The sequence below is a fragment of the Pseudorca crassidens genome, chromosome 4 (assembly GCF_039906515.1).
Source record: "Pseudorca crassidens isolate mPseCra1 chromosome 4, mPseCra1.hap1, whole genome shotgun sequence".
Lineage (NCBI taxonomy): Eukaryota > Metazoa > Chordata > Mammalia > Artiodactyla > Delphinidae > Pseudorca > Pseudorca crassidens.
This window is the reverse complement of record NC_090299.1, coordinates 105,447,849-105,469,812: the sequence shown is the minus strand read 5'-3', so window position 1 is coordinate 105,469,812 and position 21,964 is coordinate 105,447,849. Positions and strand designations below refer to the sequence as shown.

The 21,964-nt window shown below is 37.2% G+C and overlaps 1 protein-coding gene across 2 annotated transcripts in view; it reads left to right on the top strand.

Annotated features, from left to right (window-relative positions):
* The window catches only part of ADAMTS3 (ADAM metallopeptidase with thrombospondin type 1 motif 3), a 296,493-nt gene that overhangs the window by 214,469 nt on the left and 60,060 nt on the right, over positions 1-21,964 (top strand). For both annotated transcript variants that reach the window (XR_010943064.1, XM_067736248.1), the window contains exon 5: positions 13,498-13,697. Coding sequence is in view for 1 of the 2 variants with exons in the window: in XM_067736248.1 (XP_067592349.1) it covers positions 13,498-13,697 (200 nt within the window). In the remaining variant the exon portion in view is untranslated. The remainder of the gene's footprint in view (positions 1-13,497; positions 13,698-21,964) is intronic.

Sequence of the window (21,964 nt, the reverse complement as noted above, 5' to 3'; positions counted from 1 at the left end):
AATTTTTTGAACTTGCTCCATGTTTGTGTTAAGTAATAAGCAGATTTGGGGGGGGTTGCTACCCTTGGAAGACAGTTTCTTTCTGTAAACTTAGTTACAGTGAATGCCTCTTGGCTCAGCCAGCTGGTAATGAACAAAGAAACTCATATCGTTTTATGAGAAAGGTGAATAGAATTTTTTTTGAGATTTACTGAATACTGCTCAGCTTTCTCTCCCTTCATCTGATACTGTGTGCTGCAAGGACATATTCCAGGGGATTTAATATCTCATAAAAGTATGATTTTTGTATTAAAAGAGTGTTATCAGGGTGTTTACACTGAACATTTCACTACTACCCAACTTCCGTCAGTCCAATTAAATGTGTATAGAAAGTCAACTAAGGAAAGCTTAATGGCTATAGAAAATTCTAAGTCATGTTACAGAGTAACATGCCTATAAATCCAAGTTTCTAAACCCCACCATATGTTCTTAGCAAAACCAAATTAAGTGAACTTCTACTCTTGGCCAAGGTGGAATAACAGAGACTGGATTTACCCTCCTGCTTTAAACATCCAGAAACGAACAAAATATATGAAACAATAGTTTGCAAGACACTGGCTATCTGGCAGTGAAGGACGGTGATCCCCAAGAGATGAGAAACAAATGCAGTGAGACTCAACATTACCCCAGTTTACTGCCTGGAGGATTTCTAGTCTGAATCTCAGGGAAGGAGAACCCCGGCTGAGCCTGACAGAGTTGAGAAGCCAGAGCTGAGAGTCTGGGGAGTTGAAGGCGGACAGAGTTCACAGACTGAGTCTGGAGGAAGAGAGAGCTACACAGAGGTAAAACTCTGAAGATCTGAAGAGGTTCCCCTTTAGTGTTTAGTCGAGTCGTGATCAGCACATACAGGTGAAGAAACTGCAAAGCTTGGAAAAAAACCACGCAAGAGGATTAGGGGAACAGTGCCCACACTTCCATAGGGCTGGGCTTAGTGCTTGTTCCCATGAGGCAGGCTGGAGTATCTCATGGTTCACCCAGCACTGGATGGAGCATGTGCAGAGGGGTCTTGCCTCAGTAGTGGTGAGTAGCTCTAGATGGGCACTGCTCTGATCCTGCTTAATACATCTTAAAAACAAGATCTGAAAGGACCAAACTGTTTTTAAGTAATTTAGCCACATCCAAGAACAAAGCTCATGAAATTTATAGGAATACAAAGATATTCAGCAGCCAAGAAGGTAAAATTCACTATGTTAGACATCTGATCAAAATTACCAAGTATGCAAAGATACAGGAAATCGCAGCCCAGAAGGGTGAGAAAAATCAGTCAGTCAAGACTGACAGAAATGTTAGAATTCAAAGCATTAAATAGCTATTAAAACTATATTCCGTAAGTTAAAAAAATAGAAGATAGAAAAATACCCCCAATTTTTTTCTTCCACATGATCAATACTAGCTGGAAGAATGTATTATGGGCATATATTTTAAAAAATGTAAATATAACAGAGTTTCTTTTCTCTAGCAAAATTTATTCCTTACACTAAGAATAGTTTTATTTTTAGCAAATAAGTGACTTTAGTGGAAATGCACTCTAGGAATGGCTCAACAATCTTATTCGAATGCCAAAAATGGTATGTTATTAAATTTAACTTGGATAATGTCTTTTGTGGATTAGGAGTTGTACTATTCCATTCATAGTATTTGGTAACAAATGTGGTTCTATTGTAAATTTGTCTTAAATATGCAGTAATTATTATGGCTCAAATATACTGACTACATAAGATATAATTATGAAAAGTGACCTTGCATCTAAACATAGGCCAAAACTATTTGATCAGTATTATTCAAATGAACGTAGCACTTTAGATAAAAACATGTTGAAAGACTATTTCTTCAATATTTAATGTTCTGATAATACACATTTTTAACTTTATATCCTTATAACTAAATTTTAAAAGAAAATTTATTGGAGGTAGCCTAGTAAAATTTTGCTGCATTACAACAAAAAGGCATAAAGTGTATTTTTAATCACTTAGTATAAAATTCTGGTCTGTGTTATGGATGTGTAAATAGCTAAATAATCTAAATGTCACCTTTACTCAACCTTTCATAGGTTGTCTATAAAATCTGGAAACATAGATAATATTTTATCTTTCAGAGCAGAGACTGAAGATGTCCTTGACATTGTTCTGTATATTTGTTTGTACCTCCAGACTTTATGGACACTCGGTTCCTCTTTAAAGGTGAATGAGAAGATTTTTTTCTTATTGTGATAAATTACTAGACTTCTACATTGTCATGAAATATTTTATATCATAATGTAGGATCTCTTATAGTGTAGTACCTTTTTCCATGTACAAATATATTTAAATTGTGAATTGTACCCTTGATTAAGGATTTAGCAGCAGATTAATTATACATATGATCCATCATGTATGATCAAAAAAACCATAACAACAATAAGCAACTTTAATAATCTAAAATAGTGAAATGATGGCCCAATTATTAATTATGGAAATTTAGCCAGGAAGAAAGATCCTCTAGCACTGCCTATTTATTTTATAGATAAGGAAACTGATGTGCAGATAAGTTTGACATCTTTCTCAAAATCATACAGATGGATCATAGCAAAGCTGGGCCTAGATCTCTATTTTCTTTGTATTGTTTCGTTGCCTTATAACAAACACCAAGAACTTAGTGGCTTAAAATAGCCCTCATTTATTAGCTCGAAGTTCTTATAGATCAGAAACTAAGGTCACTGGACTGGGTTTAAAGCTTAGGGTATCACAAGGCCAAAATCAAGGTTCTAGACAGTTTGAACTCTGCTCTGGAGGCTCTGGGAAAGAAGGAATCCACTTCCAGGCTCATTCAGGTTGTTGGCAGAGTTTAGGTCCTTGTTGTTGTGGGACTGTTGTTGTGGGACCATCTCCCCGCTGACTAGGGTTCAATGTCAGCAACTGAAGACCTCTCTCTGGTCCTTGCACAGGCTGCGTCTGTCTTCAAAACCAGCAACGGCAAGTCATGTCATTCTCATGGTTCACACTCTAGAACTTCTCTCCTCCCGCTTTCTCTCAGCAAAAGCTCTCTGCTTTTAATGGCTCAGGAGGTCAGATCAGGGCCAACTGAATAACACCTTTGTCTCACAGTCAGCTGTGCATATAATGTGATCATATCTCATCAAATTCACAAGTTCTGGGGATCTTTGTGGGGCCATTTTAGAAAGTCTGCCTACCACACTCTGAATCTATTCTGACTTTCTTTGTGTTATACTCTACAACCTCATTGTGAAAGATCTACAATATACATATAAATTAAAGATTTACATATATGTATAAAAGTTTGCATGTATCTCACACAAATATAACTTTGATACTCATGTGGCCCCTTCCATTACTTTACAATATCTCTGTCCATTTTCTGCCTTCTTTTGAACATCTTCACTAAAAATTGTGCACACTTCACCTTGTCACTCTTATTCCCCTCATCCTGTTTTATTCTTCTTACACTGCTTCATCATTCTTATCACTGGAACATAAGTTCTATACGGGCAAGCTCCACATTTGATTTGTCCACTGCTGTACTCGCAAGTGCTTAGAACAGTGCCAGGTCAAGCAGCCCTGTTCTTTAATTATTTATCAGAAATAATAAATACTTAATGTTAATATTCATAGTTTGGCTCTAAGGACTTGTTTAAAGTTTTATTAAATCATTCCATATACCCTTGGAGAAAAATTTAGTATGCTGAAGTAGAGTGTCTGGGGAAATTTGGGTAAAGAAATCCCTTTACCCTTAATAAAGTAGCATATAGGAGGCAACTGATAGAAGTAACTTGAGCTTTGAAACTGGCAGCTATGAAATGGAATTCTGTCTGTACTTTATGCAGTTGATTTTACTTAGAAAACTTTAACTTCTAGCAGTGTCAGATTAGTAGAATGTAATCTGGTAAATTGGGTGTAGGGACCGCTTCCTCTACTCTGATTTAGTAGAGCTGAACTACAAAAGCCATAAATAAGAAAGAATATAATTTAGTCAAGAGGAGGAGAAAAGTTCATTAGAATGCTATTAAATGTAGAGAGAAGTAAAATTTGAAAATTAGGGGCTTCCCTGGTGGCGCAGTGGTTGAGAGTCCGCCTGCCGATGCAGGGGACGCGGGTTCGTGCCCCGGTCCGGGAAGATCCCACATGCTGCAGAGCGGCTGGGCCCGTGAGCCATGGCTGCTGAGCCTGCGCGTCCGGAGCCTGTGCTCCGCAACGGGAGAGGCCACAACAGTGAGAGGCCCGCGTACCAAAAAAAAAAAAAAAAAAATTTGAAAATTAAAAACTGTACTATCTTCCATAATTAAACTATGATTTTACCTGAATAAGATCAATGGAAGAAACAAACTAGAAAGTAGATCACTAGTAGAAAAGTCCTTAAATTTAAAATGATATAAAGAGAATAAAATAATTAATTTGGGAGATTTTTAATATAAACAGACTATATCATCATTTTCAAGGGACTGTACAGCCCAAGAATAGTTTATTAAAGAGTGGGAAGGAAAATGAGGAAAATCAGTGACTGTAGCAGGAAGGACATAGATGGGTTTATTCATCAAGGTTCTTTTATTTTCAGTTGTTATGAACTAACATCAAACTGTTTTCAGCAAGAATTTTTTTCGAAAGCAGTAAGAGAAGAAAATCAGGTGGTAATATTGTTTATTGACTCACAAAACCGAAAAAATCAAAAGAATGGTTGAATTCAGAGGCTTGGAGTCATCACTGGAACAGAACTATTCTTTCCATTAATAATCTTCACTTTCCTCTTCTTGCATTAACCTTAGACCAACAACTGTCCTGAGCTTTCCCCAAGCACCTTCACTGTTATATTCTGCTAGTTTCAAGCTCAGTAGAGAGAACTTCTCTTCCCTAGTAGTTCCAAATAAAATGGTCCTAGGTCATAGTTTCATTGTCATGAGTTAGGCCATCTGCCCATCCAATTACTAGAGTCAAAGAAATGGAATACAGTACTTGGCCCTGCCTGGGTCAATGCCCACTGCTAGAGCTGAGTGTCCAGGGGTGGAGTGGGGAAGTGAAGGCAGGAGGGTGTAGGTCGTTGTACCTACATGAACTGCCTGGAGAAAGACAGAAGCCCCACACCTAGATTTGCCAGATTTAGCAACTAAAAATGCAGGATTCTCATTTAAATTTGAAGTTCGGGTAAACATGGAAGAAGTTTTTAGTATTAGGTAGGTCCCATGATAATATTTGGGACATACTTATACTAAAAAAAATTGTTGTTTATCTGACATTTGAATTGAACAGAAAATACTGTACTTTGTCTGACAACCCTGCCCACACCCAGACATTTCAGTGATTTATTCAAGAAATGGTTGGAATGGGGCTGAGCAAGCAGCAGTGATGAGTCCACTACTATAGGAACGAAGGACTGAATGTCAACAGCCATTTCCGGGCCAAAAGAATGCAGAAGTGATCTGTAGGCAGGCAGATTACAATAAGAGAAATGAAACATAAAATGCATGAATGCAAACTAAGATAGAGTAAAAGAGACCAATGGAAGACTGTTACTAGGGAATGTGGAAGAGGAGGACTTATAAAGGAGGATTCAGGGGCTTCCCTCGTGGCGCAGTGGTTGAGAGTCCGCCTGCTGATGCAGGGGACACGGGTTCGTGCCCCGGTCCGGGAAGATCCCACATGCCGCAGAGCGGCTGGGCCCGTGAGCCATGGCCGCTGAGCCTGCGCGTCCGGAGCCTGTGCTCCGCAACGGGAAAGGCCACAGCAATGAGGGGCCCGCGTACCCCCCCCCCCGCAAAAAAAGGAGGATTCAGCAATGTGAATTGCCTGTGCAGTTTCCATTTCCCCCTCCTCTTTTATTTCAAGGCCTTCCCCCTTCATCTTTTTAAATAGGATCTCCGTACTATTCATGAACCCACACTTTTCCTAAACATGTACTTCAGAGGAGGCTGGCTTCAGTTACAGAAGTTGATTTCTGATTGGAATAAGGCATGTGTGAGTTCAGTTATCTTTGAATGATTTTTACATGGCCTTGTGATTCAGTTCAGGCCACTGAAACACGTAGTTAAATGTACCAGAGGGCTTCTAGGAAAGATTTTTGCCTACTTTTAAGAAAGACATGCAAAAGAGATATAATTTGTGGTACCTGGCTCTGATGCTGGAATTGGTGCAGCCATTCTGAAATAATCAAAGAAGTGAATTGGAAGACAAAGCAGGATGTGAAAAGATGGAAAGAAGTGTGTACCTGATCTATTGATGAACTGATTAGCCCAGGAATCACCCTACCTCTGGACCTCTTGTAGTGCAAATTAATATATTTCCTGATTGTTTAAGACACTTTAAATAAAGTTTTCTTTATTTGAAGCTAAAAACGTTCTAACTGACATATAGGAGATTGTTATAACAGTCAGGATTTTCTGTATATTGGACAATGAAGTGACCTTTCTATTTTGTTCATTCGCTAATGATCACAAACTCAAAGCATGAAAACATTGGGTTTTTTTACTTAAAAAGTAAGAAGTTTTCCGTTTAAAAATGCCATCTGCTACCCCTTAAAGTAGTCAGTGAAAACAAAAGCAAACATGTACTTTAGAATTAGAACTATTGGGGAAAAGAAATCACGGAAACTAATATTCATTCAACGGTAATGTCTTTTTTTAAGAAGAGCAACAGTTACTTAATGAAACTTCAAAATTGGCATCATAAATTGGCCTGAATATAGTTCTTTGAACTATCACTATGGAATTTCCCAGTTCTTGAAGGATTCAGCTGCTTTTCAAAAAAACATTTTATTAATCTTGGTATAATGGTACCCCCATATGTGTGGAGATGCTGTTACTGTATCTTTTTGGAATCACAACAATATAAATTTATTTAAATTATATCAATGGAAAAATCACTGTCCAATGATACAAACAGGTCAAAACAATTACTTAAGTTAACTCCTCTCTGTTTCTGACCTTAACAGATGACATGTGTTGGATTTTACGCCTATTTTTAGCTCTGATCTTAGGATCTCCACCTACCATTGGAAAATCCAGCTGGCATTCCAGTCACTTCATTTTCACGGCAGGAGTCTGTTCATGAAGAATGCCAAATTTCTACATATAGATTCATTCTGTGTTTATTGTTACTGCAAAACATTTTTTCCCTCATTTTCTGAAGTAGATGCACTACAGAGAAAGCTGCTGTGGGACATTTTGGTAAAGTGAATCTTACTTTATCATTCTCTTATTAACATGAAATTAACTTGCATTCCCAAAGGGAGTAGGAGAGCAGAGGGAATCTACACAATAAAATTAAATATTGTCAATGTCATATCTATTAAGACTAGATTCAGTGACATGTAAAAGAAAACCCAAACATGGCCTAAACAGGATGGAAGTGCTGTCCTCCATAGCACTTTGTGTAACGAAGTCGGTTCCAGGGCTGGGATGCCAGCTCCGTAGTCACCTTGGGGTCAGATCCCTTCTTTATAGCTATTCTACCAAACTAAGCACATGCCTTGAATCCAGGCTTACCTCAAAGAACTCTTGATATCATGACCAAGGTCCAGGCAGCTGGAAGGAATACTAAGTGAAGGACTAGAGATGTGTGGTCCTTAGTCTCAAGGGAGTCTGCGAATGACTTTTAACTGGGTTTATTTCTACCTCACATAGAATGACAATCTATTCCTTAGGCATAACAGAATGGATGTAGGGTAGATGCTTCTATCACATTCCCTATCACAGTATGCTTAAGATTGTATCCCAACCTCAAATGTATCTGTATCAGTTTCAGAATTTGATCAGAACTTGTACCTTTCCAATTTTAAGTTTGTCTCCTGTCATTTTTTAACCATAGGAATTTTTTCTGGGGTGAGAAGTGATTTCACCAATCTACACTTAGATTTCCTGTAAATGTAATTAAGCATGTAAACATGCCATATTCCATCCTGAAAATGTCTTAGGCCCAAGTGTTATAAATTAGCAAAATGAATTATATTCTACTTTATCTATTTGGTAAGTTCAAAATTCTGATTTAACACTATATCCTATCTTTAACTCTAAAAATAACTATATTTACTGTGACTTGATTGGTCACCTGTTTGCCCCCAAACATTTCATATTTTCTGTAAAAACAGGCTTTATAGTAAATTTATAGTAAAATCATTATTTTTCTGAAAGTGCCTTTACAGCCATTGGGAAGCTACGGGGTACAAAAAAGGGTACCATCAAAATGTTTCCAAAATATTAATTAATTCTCATCAGTAACTTCTAAGGTAAGTTTCAAAAACATACATTTCCCAAATAGTTTGAAAAACAGAAAACTCACTCTAAGTGCTAAGGGGATTGCCTTTGATATTTCTGTGAAGCTTGAAAAGTACCCTAAGCATCAGTTTTTCGGAATGAAGCATGGGGAATAAGTAGCACACTATACTTATTGCAAGGCCTTATTTATTGATTGATATATTTTAAGATGCTCAGTTTTCCTGCTAATTCTGTTATCACATCAATCAATCTCTGCTGTCCAACTCAGCCACAGCCTTTCAAATCACCTTGAATGCACTTACTCAGCAGGATGCCAACAGTGTGTCACAGAGATCCATAGTTTGCAACACCCAACACAAAATGTCACTCTGCTTTCACTTCTTGAACTTGCCTATTGACTTCTCTGTGATTCCTCAGTCCTTAAAGCAGAAAACAGATCTGATAGGGAGTGTTTGGACATGACTAACATGATATTCACCTTTAAGTGTTCTTATTCCTATACTTATGGGGGCACAGAGAGAATGGTAGAAGTAGACACAGAATTAGAATTACACACATTTTGTCAAAGTGTGTGTCTGCTTTTAAACTCTGAAGCTTTAGAAAGGTGTGAACTATCACTAAAAGGCATGTTCTAATACCCTGATTAGGTCCGTTTAAAGTAGAACTTGTGGAAGTGATCTAAGCCAATATAATTGTCTGTGACTACATGATACAAATTCAGCTTCATTCTGAATATAAATCTGGTACAACCGTGTGGTTCCCAGAGTTAACAACTAAAGAGTTCTTAATCTTCTCAGGATCTACCATTTATTGAGTGGGTACTCAATAAATATGCACTGAGTGAAGATCAGTGCCATCTATAAGCTCTTTCCAATTTGATATTAGATGTTTAATCTACTAAGCAAGTTTGTCTCATTGGATTTAATCCTAATTTTAACTGAAAGTAAACATGCTAGATTCTTCTCTGCTTTATCTACTTTGTGCTCTTCATGAGATATTGTTACCCTCATTCTTTCTAAAATTATCAGCAATTCAGATTTTCCTTTATTAATTCCAGATTTTTTCTCACCTCTATTTTAAAAGAACTATAACCATTTGATATGTGACATATAAAATAAAATGTAGGAAGCTTTAAAAGGTATAGAAAACCTATCATAATGGGAAATCAGCATCATCATCATAATCATCATCATCATAGTAGTAGTAATAGCAGTAAGTACAATTTGTTGAGCACTTATATCTAAGCACTGTATACAGTGTTTTTACTAATATTAATTATATAATCACAACAACTCTGCAAAAGAGGTATTATTATCCCATTCTACAGATGAGAAAACTGAGGCTCAGAGAGGTTAGGCATCTTAAGTAAAATCACACTTCTAGGGTGCGACACTGCCAGGATTTGAAGCCAGGTATATCTGATTACAAAGCTTGTGAACATTATATCGTAAAGTATGTATACTGCGAAAAATTCATTATGAATGAAGATGTTTCACAGCCTCAGACCTATTTGTTAATTAATAGGGATGTATATAAATAAAACATACCAGAAGTTATTCCACCACTGTCTTTTTTTCAAATGTTTGACATTGCCCACTTTAGGAATCACAGAAAAGAACACTATATGGCACAGGAGGAAATAGGGACAGAAGTATTCTTTTTTTTTTTTTTTAACATCTTTATTGGAGTATAATTGCTTTACAATGGTGTGTTAGTTTCTGCTTTATAACAAAGTGAATCAGCTATACATATACATATATCCCCATATCTCCTCCCTCTTGCGTCTCCCTCCCACCCTTCATATCCCACCCCTCTAGGTGGTCACAAAGCACCGAGCTGATCTCCCTGTGTTATGCGGCTGCTTCCTGCTAGCTAGCTATTTTGCAGTGTATATATGTCAATGCCACTCTCTGCCTTTGTCCCAGCTTACCCTTCCGACTCTCCGTGTCCTCAAGTCCATTCTCTACGTCTGCGTCTTTATTCCTGTCCTGCCCCTACGTTCTTCAGAAACATTTTTTTTTAAATATTCCATATATATGTGTTAGCACACGGTATTTGTTTTTCTTTTTTTGACTTACTTCACTCTGTATGACAGACTCTAGGTCCATCCACCTCACAGCAACTAACTCAATTTCATTTCTTTTTATAGCTGAGTAATATTCCATTGTATATATGTGCCACATCTTCTTTATCCATTTATCTGTCAATGGACGCTTAGGTTGCTTCCATGTCCTGGCTATTGTAAATAGAGCTGCAGTGAGCATTGTGGTACATGACTCTTTATGAATTATGGTTTTCTCAGGGTATATGCCCAGTAGCGGGATTGCTGGGTCATATGGTAGTTCTATTTGTAGTTTTTTAAGGAACCTCCATACTGTTCTCCATAGTGGCTGTATCAATTTACATTCCCACCAACAGTGCAAGAGGGTTCCCTTTTCACCACACCCTCTCCAGCATTCATTGTTTGTAGATTTTTTGATGATGGCCATTCTGACTGGTGTGAGGTCATAATTCATGGTAGTTTTGATTTGCATTTCTCTAATGATTAGTGATGTTGAGCATCCTTTCATGTGTTTGTTGGCAATCTGTATATCTTCCTTGGAGAGAGATACTATGTTCTTGGATTGGAAGAATCAACATTGTGAAAATGATTATGCTACCCAAAGCAATCTACAGTTTCAGTGTAATCGCTCTCAAACTACCAATGGCATTTTTTACAGAACTAGAACAAATATATTTCACAATTTGTATGGAAACACAAAAGACCCTGAACAGCCAAAGCAATCTTGAGAAAGAAGAACGGAGCTGGAGGAATCATACTCCCTGACTTCAGACTATACTACAAAGCTACAGTAATCAAGACAGTATGACACTGGCACAAAAACAGAACAATAGATCAATGGAACAGGATAGAAAGCCCGGAGATAAACCCACACACATATGGTTACCTTATTTTTGATAAAGGAGGCAAGAATATACAGTGGAGAAAAGACAACCTCTTCAGTAAGTGGTGCTGGGAAAACGGGACAGCTACATGTAAAAGAATGAAATTAGAACACTCCCTAACACCATACACAAAAATAAACTCAAAATGGATTAAAGACCTAAATGTAAGAAGTATTCTTGATTGAATGAAAGCAATGGTTGAAAGAAAAAGACGTCCTTCTTCCTTCTCAGGTTCCTCATGCAATGAAAAAATAGATTCACTTACCAAAAAACCACCTATTTTAGGAGGAATGCAAAGGCCAAACCAAAGGTATCTTAGAGCAAGATGAACTGTCCTTCTGAAATAAGTATTCAGCCTTCCTCATTGATGCATCAGACTTAATGACATGATGACATTGCTAGTATATTTCCATTGGATACTGCCACTGACAGTTCTGCCAAAAAGAGCCATTTTTAGAACTGGGAGCTCATGTATGAATTTCCTATTTGTACGCTAGCTATCACAACCTTTCACATTCTCAAGTGTGTGAAGAGACTGAGGTTGAATAGTAAAGCTGTTTGCAGGTGTAGTCTCTTGCCCTCAGTGTGGGTTTACAGCTCTTAAAAACAGCTTTTAAGGAAAGATTTCTATTTGATGTGGATGGTGGTGAAAGTTATTTACTTATTGTAGAGCCAATGTGATTCCCTGATGAGCAGAAAAATCCCAGTTAATGATCTAGCATTTGGGCTTGGGTCAAAGTAAATTACAGTATAGCTTTCAAACCTCAGTAGTCATATTCAGAGGCTGTGCCCATACTTGTAGGGGAGGGTGCTGGTGTTTCTATATATTTTTTAAAAGTGGAAAGGGTATGAGTGAGATCTTTATTTCTACTACTTCTAGTCCCATGTGGCTAGGGCTTGGTTATCAATCTTCTTGACCAAGAGACACTGCTTTTTCCCCCTCAACTTTACTAACACCACAAAGATGGAGAGGGAGATGCCTATTCATTAATGTCAGACATTGCTTCAAATGGCTTACAGGCCTCAGTACAATGCTAAATAAGCCTCCATATAAAGCATGAGTCAGAATTGGTTCTGTCAGACTTCTTTTTAGATATGTGATTGTTTTAGTCATCAAGGCAGTATGTAAAATAAAATCCTTTCCAGGTTTCATATATTTGAAATGGGAATGAGTATTCTTTCAGTTCTGTACCTGCAGTTTTGATTAATAACTTTTATTTTAGTATTCAAATAACATATTTTATTTTTTAATTCACCAAAGCATTTTCTTCACCAAAACTATGGTAATCTGAATCTAGGTAATTAGATAATCTAGATAACTAGAACCTGAAAATGCCTCTCACTCTCTTTCTCTCCAGGTAGATAGATAGACAGATAGACAGATAGGTAGATAGATAGATAGATAGCAGGTAGATAGATAGATAGATAGATAGCAAGCAGGTACATAGATAGATACATAGATGATCTAGAGATATATATGTACATGTATATCTGTATATCTCTCTCTGTGTATTATGTATATGTATATCTGCTTGGAAAGTAAAAATAATTAAGTTCCTTCCACAGCATAAAATAGTTTATACTTTTATATTCTTCTGTTATAGGTAATTTTCTGACTGAATTTTTACTTTGGTATCTCACGGATTCAGATATACAGCTATTGAAATGGCCTGCTATCCAGATGATGGCCAGTACAAATGTGGAAGACCTATATTGTCTGCCTAGCAGCATTAACTAGAAAACCACACTCATAAGAAATAAAGTAATATATGGTCACTGATAGTCATACCACTAAATGCTGTTTGTTGTGTTGCCATGCTATAATTTGATTTTTAAGTTAAGGCTACTTGAAAAAGAAGCAGTTTAGATTTATGTGATACAAATTCCACACTCCATAATTAAAGTAACTTAACCACTGTAAACTTATCAAGCTGTGAACTTTAAGTTTATAGTCTCCGTTTATTTAATAGCTACTTAGCCCACGTATGTTCTGCACCCTTTGGCTCTGCACTGAGGATACAGCTGGAGGAAGATTAAATACTCTGTTCCTCCTGGAACAGTCGGTCTGGCTGGTGGCACTGCTTTCTATGCAGTAATATTATTTTGCCCTCAGTGTTGCTGTTCTGTGTTGAATTTATAGGAGGTCTATCTGAACACATGCACTTGCACATTATTTAAGGAATAAACTGAAAAGCTACATCTTGGTGACTATGGATGATAATTATAGTTCCCCAAGAAGATCTTTTTTTGTAAGAAGTTACTAGAAGGCCCATTGGGGAAACTGAAATGCCTGGGTTCCTTTTGTTTCTTAATAGAATCGGATCTGGAAGGCCTTGATGATCTAGGTACTGTTTACAGCAACATTGACCAGCAGTTGAATGAAGCCATGAGGCAACGCAGACACGCGGGAGAAAACGATTACAACATCGAGGTGCTGCTGGGAGTGGATGACTCTGTGGTCCGTTTCCATGGCAAGGAGCACGTCCAAAACTACCTCCTCACCCTGATGAACATTGTGAGTATTGACTCCTTTTTGAGGTTTTTTTGATCTTTTAATTCACTTCCCTTGTTTTGCTAGAGCCTTTTGGAAACCTCTGTGACGTCTCCCATGACTGCGCCCCACATCCAAAATGTGTCCATAACTTCATTCAGTTCAAATATTGACCTACATATTTAACATACAAGATAGTTCTTTCCAGCATCATTTTGCATCCCAGGATGATGAGGAATTATTTAGGCCTGCTAACTCTGTGTGGATGCTTATTGTTAGAGCTTTTGAATAGAGCAATGTTTTTCAACATTACAATTGAAGGTAATATATGTACAAAGCACAGTCAGCTCTTGGCACAAGTGCTGCCCTGGAAGTTATAAAGGACTCTTTTTAAATTTGTTCTTTATGTCTTCTTTATTAGCCTTACTCTTGTCCAGAAGAAATTTAGTCAGTATTCTCAAACTGGTGTTCTTTTTTCCTTGTGAACTGGCAGAGAGCAGTTGAGGAGAAATAATATATAAATCATCTACTTCTAAAAGATAATTGAGACTGTAGTATACTTTATTTTATATGTTTTATTTTCTAGAATTGTAAAATACATATTGTATTGACCTGGCAAATTTAGTACCCAAGCCTATTCTCTCTTTCAGCTTTTTGACTTTTAATGTAATTCTTTGGGTATTTTACCTTCTTTTTTTCCATGCTTAAAATTAGATTTCCAACAATTATACTGGAGAAGAAAAATTATTAGTTTTACTTACCATGAGTTTATTCATCCTAATACTGATGCCAATATATTAAAAATATATTTTGTTCATTGAGATGCCAATGTATAAAATTCTACACATACCATGTCTCTGTGAAATGGAAAATGAATATAGAAACTCAGACACATTTTTATTTGTTCATTGGCACTAATTCCCATTATGAAGACTGATTATCACGCAGAAAACAAATTCCTGTGGAGATGCTGTTTTTACTTGCATTATGCATTGTGCCCCTGGGCTGCTTTCTCCTACCACTAGTGAGGCAGTCAATCAGGATAGACCTAGACCCTAAGGGGTGCTCAGACCTACAGGAGGCTCTTGGAGTAATGCAGCAGAAACTCAATACAGTCCTTGGCCTCACAGTACTTATAATTCAGTCAAGGATAAAAAAAGATGCAAAAAAATGCAAAGGTTGAGCGATAAAAGGCATGCTATTGTTAAGATATATCGGGAGGCGCTGCATTATAAATTCTTCAAGACTTTAGAGGGAGCAACAGTCATCAAGTTGTGAAGTGTTGAGAGTATTAAACTGGGACTTAGAGGAGGCAGAGGCGTTACCTCTAGCTCTGTACCTGGTTGACTTCGTGACCTTAGATAGTCATGTCCCTTCCTGGGGTTTAGTTTCTGTATTCATAAAATTGAAAGACTGTACAAGATGCTCACTATTTCTCTAATTCATCAGGAAGCTGGAGGTTAAATTGGGTCTTTAGGGCTTTGTTTTCGGGGTTTTTTTCATTTGTTTTCTTTAGTTTTTTAAAGGGCACATGGAATTGTAAAGGTTTTCTAGGTAGACTCCATTGACAAGAAAGTAGAAATGAATATCGTATATTCACCAGACAGTAAGCTTAGGTGTCAAGGAATAAAGTGCTGCAGTTTTGGTTTTATAACCATCAAAAAAGGACTTTTGTTTTTAATACCATTAAATAGATTAAGTAATAGGCTGAGTCTCTGGCTCAAATACTAGAAATTATTCTAAAGCTAATTGAGCATCAGAGAATGGAACTGGAAAAGAGAAAATAATTTTTCAAACTTAATAAGTTCATTGCATCTGAAGTAATTAATGTAGGTAGAGGTCTTGAGGAGATAATAATAACAGTCCCCCCTTCCCTTCCCAAGTTTAGAGCCAACTGAAAGATATGGTGAACAGACAGATGGAGAATAAATAGTTTTATTATTTATAAGAGCTGAATTGCACATGACTTAAATTTATAGCCACAAAGATTTTTCTTATTCTAAATCAGTGATTCTCAGTGGAGAGCACTTTGTCCCAGCCCCCTCCATCAGGGATATTTGGCAATGTTTGGAGACATTTTTGGTTGTCATAACTGGGAAGGGATGCTACTGCCACTAGTAGGAGATAAACTACCTACAACACAAGGGCAGCCCTACACAATAAAGGAATATGAATTATCCAGTCTAAAACGTCAACAGTGCTAAGGTTTAGAAACCTTGTTCTAAATTAGACAATCTTACTCACAACCCCCCATCTCTATCTGACTGGATAATTTCAGGTCTCCTTTATAGGACAGGTAGAGAGCTTTAAGCATGACAGATAGAAGACTGAATCTCTTTCTTCCTCCCTCCGCCCATTGCCCTATTGTAGACTGTTAGATCTACAGCACTGAGATGAGCATGCCTTATCTCAAATTTATCAATTAAATCAGAGTTGGAGGCATGAAGAAAACCAATAATGATATTCTAATGAAACTACCTCATGGAAATTTGAAGCCAAGAAAATTGGTTTTTTTCCCTAACGATGTTGGAATAATTATTAACTCCTATGCTAGCCATTTTATGACTTCCTATGGTTATCTAAAATCATGGCTCACCAAACTGAAGCCCTACACAAACACAGAGGCTTTCTTTACATGCCACATAGGTTCAGACAGAAACTGTAGAAGAAATTGACAGCAAAAAGTGTATTTCCTTGCACCGATATGGGGAGAAACGTGTCCCTATGGTAGAGGAAAAGCACAGTTTCCGTTAGTCTCCTTTGGTATCTCTACCTTAGTTAACTAGTCAGCAAATACACTCTTCTTTTAGTTTACCTGGTAGTCAAATATAGTCTCCATATCAAACCCAGGTGATATTTACCACATAGTTCCTGAACCAAGGGAGTACTTTGAGGTCCCAGTGATTTGCTTCATGGTTGTCTCTTTAATTTAAACTGAACTTCATACTTTCTTATCTTGAAAAGGGTTCTTAAATTATTAAATGTTAAACATATGTTTAGTGAAAGAATGGATAAATGAACAAATGAGTGTAAAGAACATAGAGGTAGATTATGAACAATCTTGAGAGGCAGAAACTTTGGACTTGAAATAAGAGGATATAAATGACAAATGAAGGCTTTAATCAGCTTAACAATATTATGAAAGCAGTGTTTAGGAAGTAAATTAGCATTTATTGGGTGTCTATATTTTTTTTAAGTATATTGCAAGATGGGAATCAAGATGGGCGGCAGACTATAGAGGAAAGGCAAGACAGTCTTGGGTCTAAGCCTGCCCAAGGTGAGAGGCCTTGTAGGTACAAGTAGCAACTTCCCAATACCTCGGTTTCCTCACCAGTGTGATGGGGATAGCAGTCCTATGCTCACAGGAGAGTTCTAAAGAAGAAAGGAGAGTGTGAACATAGCATGTCTAGAACTGAGAAGGTGCTTGACAGATGGCCAGTTGATATTTGCTCAACTGTTGTGGGAGATCTAAATAAGGAGCACAGCCTCTCACCCGCATTTGATGCCCCTGATTTTCCCAGACTCTCAGGGCAGAAAACACCAAGGGATTTTCTCAGGGTGATGTATGGAGCCTGGGATGGAGCCCCATCTCAGCCCCCATTCTCATGAACCCTGTTCCCTTTTGCCACTGATGATCCTTGATCAGCATCTGGAGAGAAAGGGATGCAGACCTCACTGAGTGGGTTTCATTGTCAAGAATAACCTGGAGAGGGGGGCAGGCACAAAGCCTTGCTCCCTTCCTGGGACCATTTTCTCCAAAAAGTAAGAGTCTTACACTGCTGGAGGAGGTGCAGCAAAGCCTGTTGTGTCCAGGCAATAGACAAAGACTCATTGCGTCTAGGGGAAGGGTAGAAGAAAAAAACTCTACCCCAGTGTTTAGGGCAGAAACAGGTCTTGGGGGAAAGCAGCTGCCGTGCTGTGAGAACACTCAAGCATCTCTGTGGAGAGGCTCGTGTGAAGAATAACTGATACCTCTGGCCAACAGCCAGCAATCACTTTGCCATCCGTACAGGTAAGCCACCTTAAAGGTGAAATCCAAGATATGAAAGCAACCTAATTATCAAGCCATGGATGAATGAATAAAGAAAATGAGGTTTATACACAAAATGGAATATTATTCCACCTTAAAGAGAAGAAAATCCTGCTACTGGCAACAACATGATGGAATTGGAGGCCATTATGCTAAATGAAATAAGCCAGACACAAAAAGACAAATACTGCATAATCTCACTTATATGTGGAATCTAAAATATTCAAACTTATAGAAGCAGAGACTAGAATGATAATTGCCAGGGAGCAGAGGGAGTAGGAAAATGAGGAGGAGATGGTCACAGAGTACAAAGTTTCAATTACACAAAACAAGTTGTGGAGATCTACTATGTAGCATATTGCCTATAGCTTACAATACTATATTGTATACTTATAATTTTCTAGGAGGGTAGATACTATGTTAGGTGTTCTTACCACAAAAAAATTAATTAATAATAAAGGAGCAGGAGGAAACTTTGGGAGGTGATGGATATGTCTGTAGTCTTGATGGTGATGTTAGTTTCGTGGGTGTGTATTTATTCCCAAACTCACTGAGTTATATACATTAAATATGTACAGATTTTTACATGTCAATCATACCTCAATAAAGTGGCTTTAAAAAATAATAAAATGAAAAACAAAAGTGGAATCCTTATATCTTTTGACCCCAGTCAAGCCTTCAGTTGAACAGCCCCAGCTGACATCTGACTTAGACTTCATGAGAAAAACCAAGCTAGAATCACCCAGCCAAGTTTTGCTTCCACATTCCTGACCCATGGAAACTGTGAGAGAATAAATTATTGCCTCTGCTTTAACAAGGTAGAAGGAGGAGGAGGTAGGGTTATTGGGAGGTGAAACTTGTTTAGAAAATTCGTTATATTTAATTTTAACTCAGATTAATCATAGTTTAAGTGTAACCAAGGAGAACACTTAAAACACAATATATTATATGTCACGAGTAATGTTAAAGAGCTTTGGTTTATCTGCTGTTTTAGATTAACCATACTAGTTGCCACCTCTTTGACACAAATATGTTTTGTTTTAGGGCCGTATTGCCTAATGATAGTGGTGACTGTGCATATGAATGTGGTAAAGTTCCATAGGTGATTTGTTGTGCAAATCTGGGGATTTGAACACTGGAAAGACAGCTCACTAAATTAGCACTTTTCTCTGGGGGCTCAAGGGTCAAGTGAACAGGTCTGAACAGGCCCCAGATGATTTTGATATGACTCCTTAAGAGGGGACAGATGCTCTCCACCCATCCCACAGCTCCTTTGCGAAAGAATCAGTGAAGGCGAGAATTGTCCGTTGCCTTCCATCTCCTTTTATTTTTAACTCTTCCCTTTTGTAGATCTCGAAATTTCTCCCAGACTCATCTATAAAGAAAAAATTAACAGATATGAATATATTTTAAAAGAGCATGACTAACGCCCATTCTTAGATTATTGAGAAGCTTTTTATATTTCAAATAAAAGATGTGATATATAGTTAAGTCTTTTTTAGGATCTCGTGTCATATCTTGTTATACTGAGAGATTTTCATTTTACTATTTTGTAACATTGCTGACTTGCTGGGAAAGTGGGTCTCAGCTGTGGAACATATCTCCTTCTACAAATGTTGATCCATTGCCTACTATGGGCAAGGCTTACCTTAGACGTAGGGTATAAATATCCCAATGAACACAATAGAAATTCTCTGCCCTCTTGGTGCTTGGACTAGGAGAAAAGTAATAGTCAAAAGAAGAAATAAATGTGTAATATTTGGTAGTAATAACTGCCAAGAAGAAATATAGATAAGAGTAAAGGGATATTGTTGAGGAGAGAGAAGGAGGGACTACTTTGAATAGGAAGTTAGGGAAAGCATCTCTGACATATCATGTAGGCAGAGATACAGGCATTCTGTGCGGAAGAGAACCAGGCAAAAAACTGAAGAAAGAGTGGTCTGGTCTGATGAATCATGAACTGTAAGAAAAAAGCTGCAGAATCAAGAAAAAGCTACCAAGTCAGGAGTGTTTGGGATACAGACTTAAGAGTTATTGTTTTTCAAGCGTAATGGGTAATTTTGATGAACACCCCTAGTTAAAAATCACAGTAGGACAATAAAGGACAAGAACTGAGAGGATAGAATGGGGGGGAATCTTTGACAATAAAGAAATAGAAATGAAATTCCTTAGAATGAAAAATGTAAGTAATTAAACTATCCTGGAAATTTCCCCCAAATTTTGTTTTTCTTTGTATCTTGATAGCCAAACACTGTTGGCAGAAATTTGTTATCTGAGCTACCGTGAAGCTCAGCTTACTGAACTCTGAGTCTTCTAGGCTGGTAAGAACTTTTTCTTGAGCTGAATATAGTTTTCTTTTTAAAGTCTTTTGACTTGTTAATTACTAACTCAAGAGCTTTATGCCCTTATACTATTTCTTTTTTATGAGATATGTCTTAACTGCTGCAGGGGAAAACATAAACCTTGCTGAGAGGAAAACCAGTGAAATGAAAGGAATAGGTACCAGGTCTTCTTTCTTAATATATGATGGAAAAGAATGGTTCCTGGCAATATTCTGAAGGTAAAAGGAGGAAATGCCCTAAAAATTTTTAAAATGGTCTTGACTTACAATCATAAAAGGTGAGGTGGAAGGCTATTTAATGATCAAGAACAAAAGAAAGTAGAATTTCAAAGACGTAATTCTATCCTATAAATTTTTCATCGCTGAAGTCTAATGTCCTATAACTCAAGCAAGATTCATGAAGCTCCTTCTACGAAATCAGTTTAGTGTGATTTACTATAATAGAAGTCTGTTTTCTAATGTGTTTGTCTTTTCAGCCATTTGTTCTCTCTGCCAGAGGTCCTTTAGGTAAAAATTACCACTGATATGTCCTAGCATAGAATCACACTTTAGAACTCAGGAGGAAACAATAGAGGTGATCCTCTCTAACATTTCCTTTTTGAAGATTATGGAGATTGAGGGTAATTGGTAGGTTACTTACCTAGTGTCAAGTACCTGGTTGCAGGGCCAGACTGGTTTTGTCTCTGGCTCCCATTTTAATTCCACGTCACTTCAACATTTATGTTAATAGTCATTAGTACACAGTTTTCAAAAATGTATTTGAAGGACACTTTGTGATGAGAATTGAAGAACATATGTAGTCATTTATGCTTCGAATGGGCCACTCAAAAAAGTAGACTATAATGTTAACTACTGTGTAACATCATAGTGTGTAACATACTGTGTAACTACATACACATACTGTGTAACTACTGTGTAACATCATAGTGACTTGCAGGAGTGAAGAAAATACTGCTGACTTTTACTCTTTTCTTAATTTTCTGGCCTGGTCCATAATCATCACCTCAAACCTCAAAACTCCAACTAATCAAAATAATACAGCAGTCATAATGTATGTATTAGTAGATAAGAACAATGGTTTTGAATTTTTTTAGAGTCTTGGATTTATTTACGAATTTGAGGCAAACCATGAAAATTGTACTTAAGGAGAAAATAACACTTACCGTTTAAGAAAAACAAAGCCCACTTGAAACTCATCTAGGTTAAGAACCCTGTTGTAGACCCAAATTAAAGTAGCTCCCAATTGCCAAATCTGAGATAATATGAGCAAAAAAAAAAAAAAATGATAATAATGAATTATAATACATACAACAAAAGAAAGTCTCTATATTTTAAACTTTTATTGGAGTATAGTTACTTTACAAGGTTGCGTTAGTTTCTATTGTACAGCAAAGTGAATCAGCTATATGTATACATATATCCCCTCTTTTTGGATTTCTTTCCCATTTAGGTCACCACAGAGCATTGAGTAGAATTCCCTGTGCTATACAGTAGGTTCTCATTATCTATTTTATACATAGTATCAATAGTGTATATATGTCAATCCCAATCTCCCAATTCATCCCACCACCACCCCTTTCCCCCTTGGTAGCCATACGTTTGTTCTCTATGTCCATGTCTCTATTTCTGCTTTGTAAATAAGATCGTCTATACCAATTTTTTCAGATTCCACATATATGCGTTAATATACAATATTTCTTTTTCTCTTTCTGACTTACTTCACTCCGTATGACAGACTCTAGGTCCATCCACGTCTCTACAAATGACCCAATTTCGTTACTTTTTATGGCTGAGTAATATTCCATTGTATGTACGTACCACATCTTCTTTTATCTGTTCCTCTGTTGATGGACATTTAGGTTGTTTCCATGTCCTGGCTATTGTAAACGGTGCTAAAATGAACATTGGGGTGCATGTGTC